Source organism: Phyllopteryx taeniolatus, chromosome 10 (assembly GCF_024500385.1).
Source record: "Phyllopteryx taeniolatus isolate TA_2022b chromosome 10, UOR_Ptae_1.2, whole genome shotgun sequence".
Taxonomy (NCBI): domain Eukaryota; kingdom Metazoa; phylum Chordata; class Actinopteri; order Syngnathiformes; family Syngnathidae; genus Phyllopteryx; species Phyllopteryx taeniolatus.
Window position 1 is genome coordinate 29,460,103 of NC_084511.1, and position 23,650 is coordinate 29,483,752.

Genomic DNA, 23,650 nt, shown 5'->3' on the forward strand with positions numbered 1-23,650 from the left:
GCAATTCCAACGTCAAATTTGCGTCTTGTTGTCGTCGTCTCGTGAGGACTTGTTGAAGTCTCTTGGAGCTTCATACAAGCCCGATTTCAACAGTATTCGTGTGTCTGCGCGTGTGCGAGTCGTCATGAAATCGACGTCGATTGTGGATTGTTATCGCGCAGTGGGCGTGATTTGTGTACTTCTGTTGGAAAGAATGCACTTGATTCATTCACAAAAACGCTGACTGGAATGTTTGACTCTCTTCAGCTGTGAGGTCATCACGTTGGGACAGTGTGTTCTGCTGTCTCAACAGCAGGGGTCAGTATAGCCCAATTTTCCCTTCTCGGCAACGTCACGGTCTTATTTCAGACCCGACCACCTCGGCTGTTATTTCGCCAATGTTTCCTGCACGGCGTCGTGCCGTGCTTCGCGAATTGCTCATTTTATTCTCATCGCTTTCCATATAACTCGGTTTTTCTTTTCTCTTTGTTTTTTTTTTTGGGGTGGGATTTTTCGGCACCAGTACCGTACACGCTGGTCTTTTTTTTTTTTTTTTTTTTCCTTCCGGGAGCTCGCAAATCGGAAAGGGATAATTCTGTGTTGTCTCCACGGCATGGAACAAAGGCGATGCGGATGTCGGAGGGAGCGACGCTGGTGGTTGGCGTTCGTGCTTATTTTGTGCAATGGAGCACGTGCCCAGCTCAGATATTCCATATCAGAGGAGGTTGAAAAGGGAACTGCGGTCGGGAACATAGCAAAGGATTTGGGGCTGGATAAGGGCGCGCTTCAAGGGCGAGGGTACCGCATCGTGGCCGGCTCAGCTGAGCCCATCGTAGAGGTGAACCGGGACGACGGCATCCTGTACGTGGCGAGGAGGATCGACCGAGAGGAGGCGTGCGAACGCAGCAGCCCCTGCGTGGTCAACCTGAAAAGCGTGCTCGAACATCCGCTGGAGGTGCACTACGTTGCGGTGGAAATATTAGACATCAACGACCACTCGCCTGTTTTTCTCGAAAAAGAAAAAAGGTTTGAAATCTCTGAGTCGGCCACGCCAGGAGCTCGGTTCCAGCTCCAAGGGGCTCGAGATCCCGACGTGGGCCAGTTCTCCATCCAACAATATAAACTCGGGCAAAGCGAATATTTCCGCGTGGAGGTGAAGGACAGAGGCGAGGATCGCAAAGTGCCATTTTTAGTCTTGCTCAAGCGGTTGGACAGAGAGACGAAAGGAAGGCACCGCCTCCGCCTCACCGCCGTCGACGGGGGGAAGCCCCCCAAGTCGGGCTCCATCGACATCGTCGTGGACGTCCTGGACGTCAACGATAACTCTCCTGTCTTTGACAAGGAGCTTTATTCCGTCTCCCTGGAAGAAAACGTGCCAGCGGGCACCGTCGTCGTTCAGGTGAACGCGACGGATTCGGACCAGGGCGCGAACGGTGAGGTCGTGTATTCATTAGGGAAGGAGGTGGATTCCAAAGTGCTACGTCTTTTTAGTATCGACCCAAAGACGGGTGCGGTCCGAGTGACGGGCCACCTTGATTTTGAGGAAAGTCAAAGCTATGTCATTGATATTCAGGCGTCTGATAAGGGAAACGCCCCACTCACAACTGATAAGAGTGTTTTGATAACAATCGTTGACGTGAATGATAACGCCCCCGAGATTGAGGTGACGTCATTTTCGAACGCCATCAAGGAGGACGCAAAGATAGGAACCACCGTGGCTCTGATTAGCGTCAGCGACTTGGACTCTGGAATGAATGGTAAAGTGCTCTGCTCCATCAAACACGATGTTCCGTTGACATTGTCGCCATCTTTGCAAGAAAACATGTACGCCGTCGTCACAAAGTCCCGATTGGATAGGGAACACGTTTCTCAATATGAGGTCACCATCACGGCAAAGGACACCAACGAGCCGGTGTTTTCAACTGAAAAGACCATAACTGTCGTCGTGTCAGATGTCAATGACAACAATCCGGAATTTTCTTCGAGCCCTTACACGTTTTATATCGCCGAGAACAACGTCCCTGGAGCCTCTGTGTTTTCTGTCAAAGCTTCTGATCAGGATGAAGGTGACAATGCTCTCATTTCTTATCAGATCATCCGAGAGGCAAGCGCAGACACTAAACTCTTGTCGTTTATAAATATCAACCCAGAAACCGGGGAAGTGACGGCGCTGAAGAGTTTTGACTTTGAGGCGCTGAAAAGCTTCCAGTTCCAGGTGTCGGCCACCGACGGCGGAAGTCCTCCGCTGAGCGGCAACGTGACGGTCAAGGTGTTCATTCTGGATCGGAACGACAACGCTCCGGTCATCCTGTATCCGCTCAGCTCCAACGGTTCCGCCCGAGGCGCCGAGGAGATTCCCCGCAATGCCAAAGCGGGAGACTCGGTGACTAAAGTCCGAGCCTACGACGCCGATACGGGATATAACGGCTGGCTGCTGTTTTCGCTGCGGCCGCTCGGCGAGCGCGCTCTCTTTTCTCTGGACCGCTATACGGGCCAGATCAGAACACTTCGCCCGTTCACCGAGACGGACGAGGCCGAGCATCGACTGCTCGTACTGGTCAAAGACAACGGCGACGTTTCGCTCTCGGCGACGGCTACCGTGACCGTCAAACTGGCCGAGCCCAAAGAGGCTTTGGCGGCTTCCGACCACGCGGGAAGCGCGGCCGAAGCGGACGGGCGCGAGGACCGGGTGACTTTTTATCTGGCGCTGACTTTGGGCTCGGTCTCGCTGCTTTTGGTCATCGCCGTGGTGGTGCTGATCGCCATGCGCTGCTCCAAATCCGCAGAGTACACGTCCAAATATCTCCAAGACGCTCATTACGACGGCACGCTGTGTCACAGCATCCAGTACAGATCGGGAGACAAACGCTACATGTTAGTCGGACCCAGGATGAGTGTTGCTTCCGCCGGCGCCCCGGGCAGCCACGCCGGCACGCTGGTGCTGCCCGACGCCAGACGTGCGGCCGCAGGGGAGGTAAGACAGACCTTTTCCAATTGTAGTATTTTTAATGGCTGTGTTTCATTGCAACGTGGATTTTTATGGACGTCAATTAAATATCGAAAAATTGATGCTCATTACAGAATGATGTTGCTGGAATGAGCTTGGTTAGACCAGTGGAACGAATGCAATTTGTTTCTTCAAGTTTATTGTTGTGTTGTGTTGAAGTCATTTGTTCGGGCCTCGGCAAACTTTTACCGCATCATCAAATCCTTTGTTTTTCATGCTTCCATATTTGGATGCAAGAACCAGCAACAAGTAGCATTTTTAATGAGTAACTCATGCTGCCGAATCCGAAGTGTTACCAAGGTTACGTTCAAGTTCCTAAATGACAATGGGCATTCTCGACTGCTGCTCTCCAAGGTTCTGAAAAGCACAACCTCAATTCCAACGAAGTTGGGACGTTGTGTTAAACATAAAAACAGAATACAACGATTTGCAAATCATGTTCAACCTATATTTCATTGAATTCACTACAAAGACAAGATATTTCATGTTTAAACTGATACATTTGATTGTTTTTAGCTAATAAACATGAACTTGGAATGTTATGGCTGCAACACGTTCCAAAAACGCTGGGACACGGTCATGTTCACCGCTGTGTTGCATCACCTTTTCTTTGAACAACATTCAATAAACGTTTGGGAACTGAGGACGCTCATTGTTGAAGCTTTGTAGCTGGAATTCTTGCTCGATGTACAGCTTCAGCTGTTCAACAGTCCGGGGTCTCCGTTGTCGTATTTGACACTTCATAATGCGCCACACATTTTCAATGGGAGACAGGTCTGGACTGCAGGCTGGCCAGTCTAGTACCCGCGTTCTTTTACGACGAAGCCACGCTGTTGTAACACGTGCAGAATGTGGTTTGGCATTGTCTCGCTGAAATAAGCAGGGGCGTCCCTGAAAAACACGTTGCTTGGATGGCAGCATATGTTTCTCCAAAACCTGTTTGTACCTTTGAGCATTAATGGTGCCTTCACAGATGTGTAAGTGACCCATGCCATTGGCACGAACACAGCCCCATACCATCACAGATGCTGGCTTTTGAACTTTGCGTCCATAACAGTCCGGATGGTCCTTTTCCTCTTTGGCCCGGAGGACACGACGTCCACAATTTCCAAAAACAATTTGAAATGTGGACTCGTCGGACCGCAGAACACTTTTCTACTTTGCGTCGGTTCATCTTAGATGAGCTCGGGTCCAGAGAAGCCGGCGGCGTTTCTGGGCGTTGTTGATCAATGGCTTTTGCTTTGCATAGTAGAGTTTCAAGTTGCACTTACGGATGTAGCGCCAACCTGTATTTACTGACATTGGTTTTCTGAAGTGTTCCTGAGCCCGTGCGGCGATATCCTTTACACACTGATGTCGCTTTTTGATGCCGTGCCGCCTGAGGGATCGAAGGTCACGGGCATTCAATGTTGGGTTTTCGGCCTTGCCGCTTACATGCGGTCATTTCTCCAGATTCTCTGACCTTTTGATGATATTCTGGACCGGAGATGACGAAATCCCTAAATTCCTTGCAATTGTACATTGAGGAACATTGTCCTTAAACTGTTGGACTATTTTCTCACGCACTTGTTCACAAAGAGGTGAACCTCGCCCCATCTTTGCTTGTGAATGACTGAGCAATTGAGGGAAGCAATCACGGCACCCACCTGTTCCCAATGAGCCTGTTCACCTGAGGGATGTTCCCAACAGGTGTTTGATGAGCATTCCCCAACTTTCTCAGTCTTTTTCGCCGCATGCCTGCCCCAGCTTTTTTGGAACGTGCCGCAGCCATCAAATTCTAAATTCCTGATTATTTTGCTCAAAACAATCCAGTTGATCACTTTGAACATGAAATATCTTCCACAAGTTGGATTCACTGGCGTCGCAATCCTATTTCAACCATATTTATGCTTGCTGAAGTTGTTGAATGTCTTTCTTGTGGTGCTGAAACATACGAAATACAGGCCCTTCCTTTCCTTGCATGTTTTTGCTCTTCTCGGAAACATCGCGGGAAGAGTGTTGGGATCAAAAGTCGTTCAGGATTAATCGTTAATAGCCTACTGAATGACGACGCTGTGACGTAGCGGCCTCAGATTTGAATATGGCGGGCGCTTTTCCTCATTGCGGATCTCGGGCAAGGAATGTCGGCGGTCTGCCAGCGTCATCTTTTCTGGATCCCCTGAGGGAGCGAGGAAAGAGGTCACACTTAAACTTAGCAACAAGTGTCACGTGAGAGGGATTGATATTTTGTCTGCTCCTAAAATGAAGGGACGTCGGGTGGTGACGTATTCACAGTGGGAACAACTCGGAACGTTTTCGCCATCCTCTCCTGTTGTGCAATACGCATTTGGGTCGCTAGGTGTCAGTGTCGGGGCGTGCGCGCATCGGTGTTCACGTGACTTCATTTTTCTACCCCGGCGCCACTTGGCAACATTCGCGCAGGCGTGATCTCCGTGTCTGCGTCTCCGTCGTCATTTGTCATTTGTCAAGCAGATGGCTTAGCGGAGGAACATTTTCTGCACACTCCACATTTGTATTTGTTTTTTTTTGGACCAACCAGCGCGGCTGCTTTCCTCCGACGGGACGAGTGCCGTTGTTTTTTTTGTCTTTTCTTGTCACCATGGAACAAAGAGGCGCGCGTGGAAGGGCGCGACGCTGTTCGCTGGGATTTGCGGCCGCGCTGCTTTTGTGCGGCGTGACTTCGGCGCAGTTAAGATACTCCATCTCCGAGGAAGTCGACGAAGGAACTGTGGTCGGAAATGCTGCAAAAGACCTCGGATTGGATCGAAATACGCTGAAGGAGCGCAGGTATCGGATTGTGTCGAGTCGCGCGGAGCCTCTTTTCCACGTGAGTCAGGCCGACGGCGTCCTCTACGTCAGCAGGAAGATCGACAGGGAAAAGGAGTGTCCGCAAAGCACGACGTGTCTGATCAACCTCAAAACGGTGCTGGAAAGCCCACTGGAGGTCCACTATGTTGGCGTGGAAATATTAGACGTGAACGATCATTCCCCCGGATTTCCAGAGGAAGAAACAAAGTTAGATATTTCCGAGTCGGTGGTGCCCGGGGCACGATTTCAGCTTCGGGCTTCTCATGACGGCGACAGCGGTCACTTTTCTGTTCAGCAATATAAACTCAGCGACAATAATTATTTCCGCTTGGAAGTGAAAGATAAAGGAAAAGATGGGAAAATCCCCATACTGGTTGTCAAAAAATCGTTAGACAGGGAAGCAACGGGACACATTTCACTCGTGTTAACTGCACTGGATGGAGGAAAGCCTCCAAAGACGGGCGGAATGAATATTTCAATAAACGTGCTCGACGTTAATGACAATGCGCCTATTTTCTCTGAAGAGATGTATTCTGCGATGCTCAGTGAAAATGCGGCCATAGGGACGACTGTCATTCAAGTGAGCGCAACGGATCTCGATGAAGGCCTGAACGGAGAAGTCGTTTATTCCTTCAGCAAGAATAGTCCAAATATAATGCAGTTATTTGACATGCTTGAGAATACAGGCGAGATTGTTGTCAAAGGCCCGATAGACTATGAGGAGAATGACATGTTTGAAATTGAAATCCAAGCGTCAGATAAAGGTTCTGTGCCTCTCACAACGGAGAAAAGCGTCCTCATCAAGATCGTCGATGTGAACGACAACGCGCCTGAGATGGAAGTCACGTCGTTTTCCAGCTCCATTCCGGAAGATTCCAGACTAGGAACCACAGTCGCTCTCATCAGTGTGAACGACTTGGATTCTGGCCTGAACGGGAAAGTGATTTGCTCCCTAAGCGAGGATGTTCCTTTCGCCTTGTCGCCGTCGTTACAAGACAAAATGTATTCTTTGGTGACCAAATCCCGTCTGGACCGCGAGAAAAGCTCCACGTACGATATATCGGTCGTCGCAAGAGACGCCGGTCGACCCGCACGCTCATCCGAGAAGACGATCGGTCTTTGCATTTCAGACGTGAACGATAACAGTCCCGAGTTTCCCGTCGGTCCTTATGCTTTCTATATTGCCGAGGGCAACGACGCCGGGGCCCCCGTCTTCTCCGTCCAAGCCTTCGATCGCGACGCCAACGAGAATGCCGCCGTTACGTATCGAATTCTTCGAGAGGGGAGAGAAGAAAATACACCGTCTTCATTTCTAAGTATAAATAGCGAAACCGGGGAAGTGACGGCGCTGAAGAGTTTTGACTTTGAGGCGCTGAAAAGCTTCCAGTTCCAGGTGTCGGCCACCGACGGCGGAAGTCCTCCGCTGAGCGGCAACGTGACGGTCAAGGTGTTCATTCTGGATCGGAACGACAACGCTCCGGTCATCCTGTATCCGCTCAGCTCCAACGGTTCCGCCCGAGGCGCCGAGGAGATTCCCCGCAATGCCAAAGCGGGAGACTCGGTGACTAAAGTCCGAGCCTACGACGCCGATACGGGATATAACGGCTGGCTGCTGTTTTCGCTGCGGCCGCTCGGCGAGCGCGCTCTCTTTTCTCTGGACCGCTATACGGGCCAGATCAGAACACTTCGCCCGTTCACCGAGACGGACGAGGCCGAGCATCGACTGCTCGTACTGGTCAAAGACAACGGCGACGTTTCGCTCTCGGCGACGGCTACCGTGACCGTCAAACTGGCCGAGCCCAAAGAGGCTTTGGCGGCTTCCGACCACGCGGGAAGCGCGGCCGAAGCGGACGGGCGCGAGGACCGGGTGACTTTTTATCTGGCGCTGACTTTGGGCTCGGTCTCGCTGCTTTTGGTCATCGCCGTGGTGGTGCTGATCGCCATGCGCTGCTCCAAATCCGCAGAGTACACGTCCAAATATCTCCAAGACGCTCATTACGACGGCACGCTGTGTCACAGCATCCAGTACAGATCGGGAGACAAACGCTACATGTTAGTCGGACCCAGGATGAGTGTTGCTTCCGCCGGCGCCCCGGGCAGCCACGCCGGCACGCTGGTGCTGCCCGACGCCAGACGTGCGGCCGCAGGGGAGGTAAGACAATACAACAGTTCTTTGTGTTATATGCGTGTGTGCTTCGGATATTCTGCTTTCACTGGTGTGACAGATGTTTGTAAATGGTACAATCGTAAAAGAACAAGAAGAGGGTGCAGTGTTTGACCACATAGTTGCGACTGTCGCTGTCTGTGGTGCTGAAACCTTCTCACGTCGGATTTCCCACGGGCGAAATTTGGCCTGAGCAGTAATAGAAGAAAAAATGAGAACATTGTTGACGACTATGTTGATAGCGTATTGGCCTCACGTCCCTTGTGAGTGTAAATCTGGCTGAGCTTTTCTTACTCATGATGGATCTGGAGGACATTAAATTGGTAGACCGGCCCGACATTTTGTTTCCCCTATCACGGAACTTGTGGCGCCTCACCAGGCTTTTTGTTGTCAAAAGTGCAGTCAAAAGCGGACAATGAGGACAGTGTGACTTTTGATATCATGGTCACTTCGGGCTCGGTCTCGCTCCATTTTTTTTGTCATCAGCGTCATGGTGCTGATCGCCATATGCGCTGCTCTCAATCCACTTCCCGATATCTGCAAGACACGACTGGAACGATGATTGCGCGCCGCGTCGCGGCGTCCAGTCACGATGGAGACAAAGTGCTTCGAGCGACACCCGGAATGAGTTGATAGGTTCGACTCCGGTGATTCTCAAAGGTGTGGTACAAGTGGCACTGTTGAAGCAGGTTCTCATTAGCGGTATGCGAAACAATCACGAAATGAAATTTATTACATGCAATACAATCAAACATACTCGAATCAAACTTTTTTTTCATGTACGGTACATTTGAATTTTCACACACAGTGCATCTTTTAAGTACAGTTCAGTTGTATTTAACTTAAGTACAGTACAATACATTTGGATTTTGAAACAAAGTGTTTTTTCTTTTTTCACTTTGTAATTGAATCATTATTTAGGGACCGGTTTTGTTTTCTTACAGTTAAGCGCATGCGTTCGGCGAAAGGTCTTTGCGACAAAAGCCCTCGCTTATTTTTGCGGAACACGCCGGCCTACTACTGTTTTTTAATGTTGGTCATAACAGTGGTAACTTGGGGATGGATGTATTTTGTGAGGTGGTACTTTGTGTGAAAACTCTGAGAAGCAAAGCTGTCCACACATGTATAGTCCCGGTTTTCGGGAAGTCCCCACTTTCGAAATTCAATAGCTCAAACTATTTTTAAAGTGAAATTCTTTTTTTTTTTTTGTATTATTATTATTAGAAAAGCACGAATGGTCGGAGTTTCACCTTCATTGTAATGTTTCAGGTCAGGTTGTGTGTGCCGTTAACCCACTTGTGTGCGTCTTCTCGTGTCGGAATGTCTTCCACGGGGTGAGAACGTCTTCAAGTTCGACAGTTCGGCGAGAGAGCACGCCCGGCTGCGGGCTGGCCATTGACTCCGACCTCACTCGACCGTCGTCCGCTTCGACATCAGCTCGGATGTTCCTTCGTGACCACTTGTATTGCGATATCATTGCGACGTTTCCCCTTTTCTAACCGGTTAAATGTAGGTCACGTTTTATCACGTGTGTGCAATCTGCACGCTTTGCTTCTGGACTCGTTCTGTGCGGAATTATTGTGTGTTGCCCATAGCAACGCACAGCGAACGCTCAACAGTCGTAGCGACAGCAGAGGAATACGGCGAGGGGGGGGGGGGGGGGGGGGGGGGGGGGAGGAGCAGCAGCGGCAGCAGGAGGAGGAGGAGTGGGGAGGGGGTTGGGTGGTGTTTGCCTCCATGGGCGACTCACAAGCTTTCAGGGAAATGGCTTCAATTGCAAAGAACGTGATCGTGTTCAATCAAATCCCCCACCTCCGCTTCGGCGACAGACGGTGCGGATAAATCGACAATAGCAAAGGCAGGGATGCTGGAGCTCCTAATTAGCTATTTCGCGGCATCGGGATCATCGTTTCGAGCGAAGAAGTAGGTCAGCCTTAAAATTCCGACGTGCCAGGGACAACAGGCCTTCAATATTCTCCTAGCAGCAGAAGCACGACGAGCGCGTTTGCATCGGGAGGGAGGGAGGGAGGGAGGGAGGGGAGAAAAATCACTTGGGTGTTATGATCTTATTAGAGGCAGTCGGCGGTTTTCTGCAGTCCTTTGGACCAATTTGTCGGTACGCGGTGTGATGTGGCTGCCTAATTTAAGGCGGCGCAGCCGTCGTGCTCGGCTGTGCCCGATGAAAAGCGTGGGTGTGATTCGAAATGAGTGCGTGGGGCGTGTGCACGATGATGTCACATTGGTCTTCGCTGCCGGACTTGCGTGTTCGTGGGTCAAGTGTTGTATCTCACGCCAATAAGTCACAACTGCACGCTCAGTTCCGCAGCCACGCCCACCAAATCGGTTTGGCGGTGCACCGCATTTTTAGATTTTGGGTCACAACAGACAAAAGGACTTTTGATTTGATACGATCTCATTTTAGGTGGACTCGGCGCGGACCGCCGCCCAGTTTGCAGGTGTGGCGTGCCATGCGAAGGCCCCCCCTCGCGTACTCACGGGGGTCAGCGACCTTTTTGAAAGTGAGGGGCAAGGGAGGTTTCGGCGCCCCGAAAAATGACATTTGAGTTTCGTGAACATGCTTCTCTTACGTTTTCGATGTAATGTGCTATTTTAATTTTAATTTCCGAATGTTGCTAACACATTCCTCCTAAAGAGCCCTTGCTTATACGTTCGGTTATCGATGAGTTCAATCATACATGTTCGGTTGAGAAGCCATGAAACAAAAACAGGGAGAGTGACATACATCCCTCTCTTGCGAAACGATTTTGATTTATTATTCTTTTTATTTTTTTTAATGGCGGTACTGCTTCAGGGTTTCTTTGTTTTGCTGGACGCGTTTGGTGACTGCAGGATGAAAGAAAATACTGGATAACAACAAGGTGCTGCTGTTCACTTTAAGAGTTGCTTCAGATAGATAGATCGCTTTTTTTTTTTTTTTTTTTTTTTTTTCCCCCCCTGTGTCCGAATGTGCCCATCACTGTCATGCGGAAGGTCACATGAGCGCGCCTTGAGCCTTGCATTGTGTCTGTGGACGAGTGCCAACATTTCGACCTGGCCACTCGCGTTGCGCGCATGCGCACATCGACGACATTTTCGGCGGGCACCATACTGCACGCACACGCATGAACCCATTTTTTTGTATGACTACTATGAGTAGAAGTAACCCTCATGTAAAACATTACTAGCTTAGCTAGCAGAGTTCTTCTTCTGTGTTCTTTTTTTTTTTTTTTTTTAATGACCATGACCAGACCAGAGCAGATGGTGTGCACTGCTGCTCTTGTTTGGCGTCGGCGTTCACGCAGCCACAACATCTGGTCGCCGCAGGATTGAACCGAGCCGCGGGTCGGCGTGAGGCTTTTCTGCGCGTCGGCCGTCAAGTGGTTGAAAGAAAGCGCAACTGGTTTGTACCGTCTTTACGATCCAGAGCAGAATCGCGTCCGATTTAGTCTAACGGATACGCAAGGTGAGGGAAATCTGCGGTCAGCTGTTGGGGCAGAGGAGGCCCCCCCCCCACCTCCCACCCCCACTTCGCTCACGTGTGCCCCCTGCTGGCTGACTGTACGAATGCAAGCAGATGCAGAAGATTGCTCGACGCTGACTCGAATTGATTTTGTTGTAAGGTGTCCTTCCTTTTCGGATCTTGCCGAGTCCAGTTGTTAAGGGGGGGGGGGGGGGGGGAGAAAGAAAAGAGGAGGGAAAAAAAGATAAGAATTGTCCACTGAAGCGAGCAGCCGCAAATGTGGTCTCTTAATCCATCATGCCCCCCTGATGCTATTTCTGGTCTTGTCTGTACAGCGTGTCCTCGTTTTGGAGGACGTGAACTCGGAAATGTTGCTTCATAAGGACTCGGAGTGTTTTCTCTCTTTCTCAGACTTAGTGGCAGCGACATTTGTTTCAAATGTATAGGAATAAGGAATAATATGCAACTCGTATTATAGCAATTTTATATATATATATATATATATATATATAAACATACATCATTTAAATATTGAATTCGAATACATTTGTTTTTCTTCATTAGCTTGTATCAAATGTTATTGAATGTTATTGGAAGAGAGGAAGCCGGTGCTGGCTGATCCGCAAGCTGCCGAAAAGACTGAAAGGCTCATCACACAAAAAAAAAGTCACATGACACCACTGTGTGGTCATTTTCCGCTGGAAAAGTGGAGCAAAGCTCACCAAACCATTCCAGCCTCACGCTCGTCTATTATTCAGACGCACTCCCGCTATGCTTTTTTTTTTTTTTTTTTTTTTTTCAAGCCTGAGCGCATGCAGCAAGGTCTGCTCCTCCATTGCTCTTCACATGCGAGCATCACTGGTGGGCGCAACAATCCGTTCAGCGTGACTAATGAGCAAGTAAAAATAGCCGTTGCGCAACGCTTCTACAGGTCACTCGGGTCATCACGGAGAATCATCAGTGTCAACAAATATGTCGCATCGATATGTTTGTTTAAGCGTCGTTTCATTTCCCGCAGACAAGCGACGTCAATGCGAGCGATGGTCATGTCTGAGCCACGTGATACGCTCGCTCTTCTCCAGCGCGAGGAAGGCTTTCAAAACGGCATGCGAAAAGTAGGTACGCGCCCCCTTGTGGCGGAAAATCAGAACGCAATGTCCTCCGTGTGTCGACGGTCAATTATTTAGCTGGTCACTGCACCCGTATGCGGTGGTGCATTCACTGGTTTCTCGATTGAGTTCATGTGGCAGTATTGATCCACGGGTAGCCGTCCCATTTATTTATTTTGTTTTTATTATTTTTTTTCCATATCTGGCTGGTCCACGCCCTCTCCCTCTGCTCAAGCATTTTGATCGACAAATCTAGGTTATCCGTGATGGACTATGGAGCCAGATTTACTCCTAATCCCACAAACATGGTTTAGATCTGGCTGCGTTTCTCTGTGTGGGTGTGCTGAGCGTATCAAAGATGGAGGAAATCGAGAAAATATGTGTGTGTGTGTGTGTGTGTGTGTGTGGAAAAGAGAAAATCTACGCGTAAGATGCCAGGAAGATGATGCAACATGATATGCGGTTGACGTCTTTGCCCGTTTCCTCACAAAGAAAGGTCCAGAGGAGGGGCAGGGAGGAGGGAGCGGCACCGAGGGGCTCGCATCTGCGTTGCCATGGTGACAAGAGAGGAGCTCGCGAATCAATTTTGGCCGCTCCCCGTGGAAACACATCAACTGGACGCCGCCTTTGTCGCTAGGTGCAATGGTGGACCAATCAGGAGAGCCCAGGGCGGCCACATGGCTTCGACCATCTGATTATCATTATTATTATCATTATTATGATTTTTGTACTGCTGTTATATTGCGTGTCTGGTTTTCTGGACAGGAAAAAAAAAAAATAAAATCAGACAAATCAATTATCAGAAGCGGGTTTGCTGACATGCTACTTGGAAGAAAGGCCCCAAATGGAAACATGCTTATATGACCTTTATCTTGCTATATGTACAGCATCTCTCGCGTAATCAATCACGTATTTGGATGTTTGTCAGCGCTTACATGCCACCATCAACGACAGCCCGCCTGCCGCTTTGCCCGCCTGTCGCTTGACAGTCGAGTAACTCGCGACGTGATTCGGAGGCATTGTGCTTTGCGAACGAGTGAACAATGTGTGCGCGTGTGTGTTTCAGTGGCGCGGGTGTGCCACGCTCCATATTGCAAAGCCCCGGCTCTTGTTTTGGCCGGACGCCCCCCCCCCCCCCCCCCCCCCCCCCCCCCCCCCCCCCCCCCCCCCCCCCCCCCCCCCCCCCCCCCCCCCACCCCTGTTGTCCCACTTTTCCCAACCAACCAGTGGCGGAAGCGCAGATTTGTTTGCACTTCTTCGTGGGGTTTTTATGACATTCTGCATTTTAGCACGCGCATAGCTTTTTGATGTGAAGAATCAACTCTGTGCTGCTGTGCGTCTGCCTCGACATATAATATGAATATAAATATTGTATCATTTCCTCCCCCTCACGCATTGATTGTCAATGCAAATCTTTCCCTCTCTCAAGTCACGTTCGTACTTTCCTTTTCGCAAGTGCGTCCCTCCGATGGGTTCAGAGTGAACATATTCGACTTGCCTTTTTCATCCATTTCTTGCCTCATTAACCTCCAGCTTGTGCGTTGAGGGCGCGGTCCGAGCAGCCCGTGCTTGAACGCGACACCGCTCGAGGCCGCATCACAGCCACTCTTAAGTTTGCATGAACGACAGGGAGAAAGGCATCGGCACGCGATATACTGCGAGCGTGTGGTCAAATGAGGCGAGTGTGCGGCTTGCGGGGTGGAAGTGGGGGTGGGGGCGGGGTGGTCTCCGGAGAGGGCCCTGTTGGCTGATTGGAAAGGTCACGCGGGCCCCTCGTCAGCGCGGAGGCGGAAAGTCAACGTGGCTGCCGCGGCTCGAGTGTCGCCGAGCGCGCATATGCAGCAGCGGTGCGGCGTGAGCGACCCACACGCAACTGTTGCCGGGCCAGTTCCCACCCGGGTGGGCTTTTTGTTTGCTTTATTTCGGGTGCACGCTTTGAGCCTGATGTGGTCGGATTCATTCCGTGAGAGTGGACTCCGTCAATGGCGATTGAGTGGGTCAAAACCTCCAGTCTATTCACTATGATTTCTTTCGACTGGCGTGTCCGTGCGCATGCGCCGGGGGGGGGGGGGGGGGGGGGGGGGGGGATGGCGTTACTATGGAGACAGGAAGGCGAGAGAAAAGAGGGATGGGGGTGCACGCCGTTCAGATGGAACCCCCAACCCCCTCTCGCGCAGCTGGAACACGCACACACACACACACGCGCGACAAGATGATGCGATCAGATGCGGCGCACCTCTTAAATAATAAAACAAGCACGCCAAAAATGACAACCCACTCCCCGCCGCCCTCGCCCTCGCACCTTTGCTCCCCCGCCAAGATACGTATGTTCGCCTTCATCTAAATACAAATAAACCACAAACAAGGATGCAGACGGTTAATCTATCTCGCGGATCGACACGATCTGACGCTCGAGGGAGGAAAAGTGCGTTCGTCTTGTTCAACTATTTGTGATCAATGATTCAGCAATTCCGAAGGCAGGGTTCTTTCGTGGGTTGCGCACGTACTGCGGACGTTGACACGGTCGATTTTGACTTTCTGCGTGAGAGCCGTTAACATCTTAGGGGACAAAGAGCGCTGAATATATTCGACGAGACATGTTTGAAGTGTTTCTCTGGAAACGTTGAGTCGGACGTCCCGAGTTTGCCGGCAAGCGGGATTCGCGATCGCAAGCGCCGACGTCGTCCCGTTTATGGTTTCTTGGAAAGCGGCAGAGATTTGTGCTCAAATCGCCAGCAAATAAGGTCGCGAGGTCAGCGGGCCGCAGGGCGGAAGTGTGATGAGCTCGATGCTTTTAACAGATAAATTCGGGTTTGACTTTGCTGAGTAGCACTCGTGTGCGGGATGTAGCTTATCCAGGATTCTGGACTGGTTTTGATAATCCCGACTGTAATTATCCGACTATATGAATCATCATCACGTGATGGTAAAGGTGACTTTTTCTGAGTATAAATACACACAAACGCTGCTTTTAATCAAATTCACTTGACTCGGACATGCTTACACTCTCGGCATTTGGCAAATCTGCGTCATTGTGAGGTACGATGAATACAGTAATGCATATTGTTGCTGGTGGGAGGGAGGGGCGGTGGTGGGGGGGGGGCGGGGGGGGGGCGGGTGGTGATTGTGGATCAGTGTGTGATGATTTATGAATATTTTCTCCAAATAAAATCCTGTTTTGGACCTGAGCGGGAGTTTATGCCGCCGTGGATTAATCCTGGGATTAGCGCGCAAATGGACGTTCATACAAATGGATGATAAATTGTGAAGGAATGCAAAAAGATGGGAAGGGCAGCCTGCCTCGCATCTCATGTGTTCGTGCAGTTCAAATGATTCCTCGTCCTCGAGGTGAAGAGAGAAAATCAGAGAGCAGAAGATGGAGGAGAAAACATATTTCCATTCTGTGATATTTGAGATGATGTTGAATGCAGTGCTTTCCGTTTTGGGGGTAAAAAAAAAAAAAGAAAGAAAAGAAAAGAAAAAAGCAACCCTAAAATGCCTCAAGGTTTCTCATTCGCAATGAAACTGCTTCATTCCTTTTTCCTCGGTGTTTTTATGGCTCGTTGAGAGCATGATGAAAAATGCAGTCGCCGCTGCACTTACCCACTTTGACCGCCAAGCGTCGCTCTTTCTCCATCAGAGGAGGACGAGCCGCTCTTCTCTCGCCATGCATTGAGGCCCCTCCCGGTTTCAGATGCTGGAAGAGGAGAGAGATCCTTTCAGTCTTTGTTATAAAGAGACGGAGGACGGGAGGAACAAACGCGGTGCACGCGGCAAAATACGGAATCGTTTGGAATTCACGCTTTGCAAATATTGGACAGAAATATGCCTTGCAGATGGAGATTTGGGGGGATTTATTTGGGGCTTCTTCTACTGGAGTGTTACTGGGAAACGGCATCCGGACAGCTCTCTTATTCCATCCCGGAGGAGTCAAACCCCGGCACCGTCGTTGGAAACATCGCCAAGGATTTCGATATCAACGTGCAGGACCTGCACTCCCGATTGTTCCAAATTGCTGCCACCGCAAAGAAGAAATTCCTTGAGGTCAATCTACAGACCGGAGCGCTTTATGTAAATGAGAGAATCGACAGAGAGGAGCTCTGCGCGGAGGAGGTGAAATGCTCCATCGGCGTGGAGGCTGTAATAAACAATCCGCTCAAACTCTACCGCATCGACGTCGACATTTTAGACGTTAACGACCACGCGCCTCTGTTCGCCGCCAAAACGCAGCATTTATACATCGCAGAGAGCGCATTGCCGGGCGTTCGATTCGCATTGTCTGAAGCCAGCGATGCGGATGCGGGTAAAAACAGCATCGGCGCGTATAGATTGAGTCAAAACGAGCATTTCTCATTGGCGGTGCACAAAGCCGGCGACGGCGGCGGCGGCGCCGGCGGCGGCGTCTCGGCTGAGCTGGTGCTGAAGAAAGCTTTGGATCGAGAGACGCTGCCCCGCGTCGCAATGACGCTGACGGCTGTAGACGGTGGCAGCCCGCCCAAGTCTGGCACGTCGCAACTGATAGTCAACGTTTTAGACATCAACGACAACATTCCGACCTTTACCGAGTCTCTATATAAGGCGACAGTGACAGAAAATGCGCCAATTGGCACGAGAATCGTGACGGTGAACGCCACTGATGCCGACGACGGTTTAAACAGCGAGATCGCGTATTCCTTAAGAAGCAAAGATCAAGATCACGTGCTCGACGTATTTGAAATCGAGGGTGAAACGGGTGTGATTAAGGTGAAAGGTCAAATTGACTACGAGGAAAAAAGAGCCTACGAGATAAGGGTGGAGGCCAGCGATAAGGGCAACCCTCCCATGTCCGCTCACTGCAAAGTGCTGCTCGAGGTGCTGGACGTCAACGACAACGTTCCCGAGGTCACGTTGACGTCGTTGAAAAACGCCGTGCCAGAGGACGCCGGCGCGGGCACCGCAGTGGCACTGGTGTCGCTTTCTGATCAAGACGGCGGTGAGAACGGTCGTGTAATTGTACAGATTCAAAACGACGTTCCATTTAAACTGGAAGCAAATTACAAAAACTCTTTTTCTCTGCTCGTTGCTGAGCCGCTAGACAGAGAAAGCGCAGCGCACTACAACATCAGCATCGTGGCCAAAGATAAGGGAAGTCCACCTCTGTCCAGCACAAGCGTATTTTATGTTAATGTGTTGGACGTGAACGACAACAAGCCTCGCTTCTCGGAGCCCCTCGTTAATGTTTACATCAAAGAAAATAGTCCGCCGGGAGCGCTAATACATAAAGTGACTGCGGTCGATGACGACGTCCATCAAAACGGGCGCCTGACTTACTCGTTGCTGCAAAGTAGCACCGACTCGATTCCGATAACGACGATGCTAAACATCGACTCGGAGAGCGGCGACATCGTCACTTTGCAGTCGTTCGACTACGAGGCGCTGAAGACGTTCGAGTTCAAGGTTCAGGCCGCAGACCGCGGCGTTCCCCCGCTGAGCGGCGAGGCGAGCGTCAACGTTTTCATCCTGGACGAGAACGACAACAGTCCCGGCATCCTGCCGCCCTATTCCGAGCACGGCTCGGCGAACGGCGAGAGCGTCCCCTATTCCGCCGAAGCGGGCTACTTTGTGGCCAAGATCAGGGCCGTGGACGCGGACTCGGGATACAACGCGCTGCTCTCCTATCACCTGTCCGAGCCCAAAGGCGGCGGCGGCGGCGGCGACGAGCTCTTCCGGATCGGAAGCGGCACCGGGGAGATTCGGACCAAGAGGAGAATGAGTGACGATGACCTGAAAAGTCACCCCTTGGTGGTGTTGGTGTGCGATCACGGAGAAGCCTCCCTGTCGGCTACTGTGTCTATTGATGTGCTGGTGCTGGAAAGCACAGCCGACATCCGCACTCAGTTCAGACACGTGCCCAGAAAGGAGGAGAGCTTCTCCCGTTTCCACTTGTATCTGCTCATCGCCATTGCGGCCGTGTCGCTCGTCTTTCTGCTCAGCCTGCTGGCTTTCGTGGCCTTCAAGTGCCGCGGACGGACGGACGGCGCCCCGATGATCGCCGCCCACCCCGACGGGAGCTGGTCTTACTCCCAAGCCACTCAGCAGTATGACGTGTGTTTGGGCTCGGACACGCTCAAGAGCGACCTGGTGCTCTTCCCCTCGCCCTTTCCGCCGGGGGAAGCGGAACTCATCAGCATTCACGGCGGGGACACCTTCGGCAGGACTCGGACTTTGCCTCATAGCGAGAAGGTAGGAAAATATAAGCACACTGTTTTAAGCCTCTGGCGGATGCATTCAGGTCAATTCATTGGTCAGAAAGTGTCTGTCCTTGGTGCTGAATAGATTGATTCTTACCTCAGTCTATTTAGTGACTGGAACAACATAAGTGACCAAAGCCAGCGCATTAAGTGATGACACATTTCAATTGATAGAAGTTGCTGTATTTTGATATTTGCATAAGCACAATTAAAATATTGTCACATTCGTAAAGTAACAGCCGAAGTCATTGTTTGACAAAAAAAAGGATTTTTTTTTTCCCCCCACGACGCCGGACACCTCTTCGAAAATCGCCAATAGTACATCCTCACTTGAACGGCTCATTCAATTCTACCCCTGAAATGAAGTTGCTAATGAATATAATATATTCAGCGTTTGGTTCAGTTTTTTGTGTTTTCTGAAGAAAAAAAAGAAAAAACCTGAATAAATGGCAGGCCATTATTTTCTGAAGGTGACAATATACAGGCATAGAGCTTTTTCCGTGAACAAAACAAAAATAATTTGACAACTTTCTTCAGTCCACTGTAATATTTCTGTTTCCGTCGTGTAAATATCGCAACCTTTGAATGTGTTGAATTGCATGTGAGCTTCTCGCAGCATTTGTCATCATACCGACCGCAGTTACACGACCTGGCCACGCGGGGGCCCCGTAGACCACGACATTGCGAAGTCGAGTCAGGCATTTCTGCGATGTGGGACTCCTCCCATGGAAAGAAAATCGGCAGATTATATCTCGCTCGTCTTTCAGACAAAGAGACGCGACGCGAGGACGAATGCAACCGCACATTCAGCGATACAAGAGAGGAATATTTGGATTGTAATAGCTTGAGTCAGGGTAGAATCTTGTATTTTTTTGGGGGGTCATTGTTTGCTTTGCTTTTGGATTGGATTCGTACCCGATGTTATTCCCGAGCAAAACGACGCGTTACTGGATCTATTTTGTTGTCCTGCTCCTGGAATGTTCGCCTCAAGCGGCCAGTGGACAGCTTTCCTATTCCGTCTCAGAGGAGGTAAACCCGGGCACGTCTGTGGGGAATATCGCCCGGGATCTCAACCTGGACGTGAAGACTTTAGAATCTCGCTTGTTTCAGGTTGTCAGCAATTCTAAGACGAAATATTTCGACGCCAATCTGAAGACTGGTGTTCTTTTTGTCCGCGAAAGAATAGACAGGGAGGAGCTGTGCACAAAGGCTCCAAAATGTACCATAAACGTGGAGGCGGTGATCGATAACCCATTAAATCTTTATCGCTTGGAGGTCAATATAATAGATATCAACGACAATGCGCCCGTGTTTTCTGAGGATTTGCAATCACTTGACATTGCAGAAAGCACACAACCGGGTCTTAAATTCGGATTGATCGAGGCAACGGATTCGGATGCGGGAAAGAACGGCATTCACACGTACGAGCTGAGTGCGAACGAATATTTCTCTTTGGACGTCCACAAAGGCGGCGAGAGTGTGTCTGCGGAGTTGCTGCTGCGCAAGGCGTTAGACCGCGAGCACGACTCTGTCATACAGCTCACACTGACGGCGCTAGACGGGGGAACCCCACCCAGGTCCGGAACATCACAAATGATCATTCACGTTTTGGATAGTAACGACAACCCTCCTGTTTTTAGTAAGTCTTTATACAAGATTAAAATCCCAGAAAACGCGCCGACAGGCTCCACTGTGATCGCGCTGATTGCAACAGACGCAGACGACGGCTTGAACAGTGAGATACAATATTCTCTGAGAAGAAAAGGACAGGATCGTGTTTTGCGGTTCTTTGAAATTGATCCTAAAACAGGTGAGATTCTCGTCAAAGGTCAGATTGACTATGAAGCAAATTCTGCCTTTGAGATTCACGCGCAGGCCACAGACAAAGGCCATCCGCCCATGTCGACGCATTGTAAAGTGCTGGTCGAAGTGGAGGACATCAATGACAATGCTCCCGAGATGAGCGTGACGTCACTGCTGCGCACAGTTCAGGAGGATGCCGAGGTCGGCACCGCTGTCGCTCTCGTCTCCGTCATGGACAACGACGGAGGAAGCAACGGTGTCGTTAAAGTTGCCATTGCAAATAAGACTCCTTTTCAATTGGACACAAATTATCAAAACTATTATTCGTTAATAGTCAATGGGCCGCTGGACAGGGAGACTCAAAGCGACTACAACATCACGATTGTGGCGATTGACGAAGGCGCTCCACCTCTGTCCGGCACCAGCGTTATTCGCGTGCACGTCTCAGACGTCAACGACAACAAGCCTCGCTTCTCCGAGCCCCTCGTTAATGTTTACATCAAAGAAAATAGTCCGCCGGGAGCGCTGATACATAAAGTGACTGCGGTCGATGACGACGTCCATCAAAACGGGCGCCTGACTTACTCGTTGCTGCAAAGTAGCACCGACTCGATTCCGATAACGACGATGATAAACATCGACTCGGAGACCGGCGACATCGTCACTTTGCAGTCGTTCGACTACGAGACGCTGAAGACGTTCGAGTTCAAAGTTCAGGCCGCAGACCGCGGCGTTCCCCCGCTGAGCGGCGAGGCGAGCGTCAACGTTTTCATCCTGGACGAGAACGACAACAGTCCCGGCATCCTGCCGCCCTATTCCGAGCACGGCTCGGCGAACGGCGAGAGCGTCCCCTATTCCGCCGAAGCGGGCTACTTTGTGGCCAAGATCAGGGCCGTGGACGCGGACTCGGGATACAACGCGCTGCTCTCCTATCACCTGTCCGAGCCCAAAGGTGGCGGCGGCGACGAGCTCTTCCGGATCGGAAGCGGCACCGGGGAGATTCGGACCAAGAGGAGAATGAGTGACGATGACCTGAAAAGTCACCCCTTGGTGGTGTTGGTGTGCGATCACGGAGAAGCCTCCCTGTCGGCTACTGTGTCTATTGATGTGCTGGTGCTGGAAAGCACAGCCGACATCCGCACTCAGTTCAGACACGTGCCCAGAAAGGAGGAGAGCTTCTCCCGTTTCCACTTGTATCTGCTCATCGCCATTGCGGCCGTGTCGCTCGTCTTTCTGCTCAGCCTGCTGGCTTTCGTGGCCTTCAAGTGCCGCGGACGGACGGACGGCGCCCCGATGATCGCCGCCCACCCCGACGGGAGCTGGTCTTACTCCCAAGCCACTCAGCAGTATGACGTGTGTTTGGGCTCGGACACGCTCAAGAGCGACCTGGTGCTCTTCCCCTCGCCCTTTCCGCCGGGGGAAGCGGAACTCATCAGCATTCACGGCGGGGACACCTTCGGCAGGACTCAGACTTTGCCTCATAGCGAGAAGGTAGGCTGGCAATGTTTTTGTCTTCCGAGGTTCTTTGTATTTCTCGTCACGTGTCGATGTCGTGCGCATTCACGTGTCGCCAACAGTGCAACTCACATGAAGCACGAAGTTCTCGTGGTCTTTTGAAAAGTGACTTTGAAGCCGTTGAATTTCCGCATTGCTTTCTGTCAAGCTGCTCGACTACGAATCGCACCTGTGACCTCATTTATCGCGACGACAGCCCATAATCTTGACGTAACTTGTTCCGGGAAGGGAAAAGTGTGGAACGGTTCAATTATCGTGTGTTGTCAATGTACGCTGTGGAACGATGACACAAATGTGACGCTGAGTACTTAACATTTGAATCTGTTGACATCTGTAAAGGTGACATCCTTCGATGAAAGAGTTTGTACCCGTTGACATACATGGCGGCTTTTACGCATCACTCAGGAAGGTTTCTACGTGAACTACTACTAGCTTGTTGTCCGTGGTCCTGAAAAGGTGCTTTCTTTTCGACACATCATCAGGATTGTGTACGTGAATGAATTTACATCTTGAGATGGACAGTCCCCTCCGAAAGTATTGGAACAGCAAGGTCAATTGCTTTGTTTTGCTTGTATACTGGGGACATTTGGTTTTCGTATCAAAAGATGAATATGAGACAAAGTCTGAAGTCCAGCTTTTATTTCATGGTATGTTCATCTAGATATGTTGAACAACTGAGGACAGAGCACCGTTTGTTTGAGGACACCCACTTTTCAAGTGAGCAAAAGTATTGGAACAGACATGATTCAATGAACTTCAAGTGAATAATATTTCATATTTGGTGGCATAACCCTTACTTGCAATAATGGCATCAAGCCTGCCACCCATTGACTTCACCAGACTGTCTGTCGCATTCTTCATTTGAAATGCTTTTCCAGGCCTTTTCTGCAGCCTCTTTCAGTTCTTGTTGGTTTCTGGGGGTTTCTCCCTTCAGGCTCCTCTTCAGGAGGTAAAATGCATGCTCTATGGGGTTAAGGTCTGGTGACTGACTTGGCCAGTCAAACACCTTCCACTTTTTCCTCCTGATGAAGTCCTTTGTTGTGTTGGCAGTGTGTTTTGGGTCATTGTCTTGTTGCATGATGAAGCTTCTCCCAATTAGTTTGGATGCATTTTTCTGTAAACTTCTAGACATTTAGGCCATAACGCAAGATGCAAACCTCTCATCAGTAAAAAGAAATTGAAGGCCAGATAGGATTTTTGCAAAGTAGTACAGAGAGGAGCCACAAAGGTTTTGGAACAAAGTTTTATGGACTGATGAGACCAAGATTAACCCCTACCAAAGTGATGGAAAGGCCAAAGTATGGAGAAAAAAATGATCTGCTTATGATTCAAAACACACAAGGTCATCTGTGAAGCATGGTGGAGGTCAATTCATGGCTTGAACGGGCTCACTACATGTAACTCATGATGGTAGCAGCAGAATGAATTCTCAAGTCTACAAAACCATTTTGTCTGGCAATTTACAGAAAAATGCATCCAAACTAATCGGGAGAAGCTTCGTCATGCAACAAGACAATGACCCAACACAACAAAGGACTTTATCAGAGGGAAAAAGTGGAATGTCTTTGACTGGTC

At 50.3% G+C, this 23,650-nt stretch overlaps 4 protein-coding genes across 21 annotated transcripts in view; all 4 read left to right on the top strand.

The window, feature by feature from the left end:
• LOC133484589 (protocadherin alpha-C2-like) overlaps positions 1-23,650 on the top strand; it is a 285,315-nt gene that overhangs the window by 142,889 nt on the left and 118,776 nt on the right. For 2 of the 18 annotated variants that reach the window (XM_061787440.1, XM_061787431.1), the window contains exon 1: positions 4,334-7,946. The exons of 15 other annotated variants lie outside the window; for them this stretch is intronic. In XM_061787440.1, coding sequence (XP_061643424.1) covers positions 5,586-7,946 — 2,361 coding nt within the window. In that variant the 5' untranslated portion in view covers positions 4,334-5,585. Of the gene's footprint in view, positions 1-4,333; positions 7,947-23,650 lie in introns of those variants that run through there. One more of the 18 variants, XM_061787419.1, reaches the window with a different exon arrangement.
• On the top strand, positions 574-3,079 carry LOC133485196 (protocadherin alpha-3-like). The gene has a single exon (XM_061788611.1). It carries the CDS (start codon positions 593-595, stop codon positions 3,077-3,079), a length of 2,487 nt encoding a protein of 828 aa, XP_061644595.1. The 5' UTR covers positions 574-592.
• On the top strand, positions 15,664-19,109 carry LOC133484594 (protocadherin alpha-3-like). Its single transcript, XM_061787444.1, has one exon. The coding sequence runs from the start codon at positions 16,353-16,355 to the stop codon at positions 18,840-18,842; it is 2,490 nt and encodes an 829-aa protein (XP_061643428.1). The 5' UTR covers positions 15,664-16,352; the 3' UTR covers positions 18,843-19,109.
• On the top strand, positions 19,119-22,781 carry LOC133484593 (protocadherin alpha-3-like). Its single transcript, XM_061787443.1, has one exon. The coding sequence runs from the start codon at positions 19,676-19,678 to the stop codon at positions 22,175-22,177; it is 2,502 nt and encodes an 833-aa protein (XP_061643427.1). The 5' UTR covers positions 19,119-19,675; the 3' UTR covers positions 22,178-22,781.

What these genes read in the sequence shown, in the direction of transcription:
- LOC133484594 (XM_061787444.1), top strand. Translation starts at nt 16,353, where the DNA reads ATGCCTTGCAGATGGAGATTTGGGGGGATTTATTTGGGGCTTCTTCTA.
- LOC133484593 (XM_061787443.1), top strand. Translation starts at nt 19,676, where the DNA reads ATGTTATTCCCGAGCAAAACGACGCGTTACTGGATCTATTTTGTTGTC.
- LOC133485196 (XM_061788611.1), top strand. Translation starts at nt 593, where the DNA reads ATGGAACAAAGGCGATGCGGATGTCGGAGGGAGCGACGCTGGTGGTTG.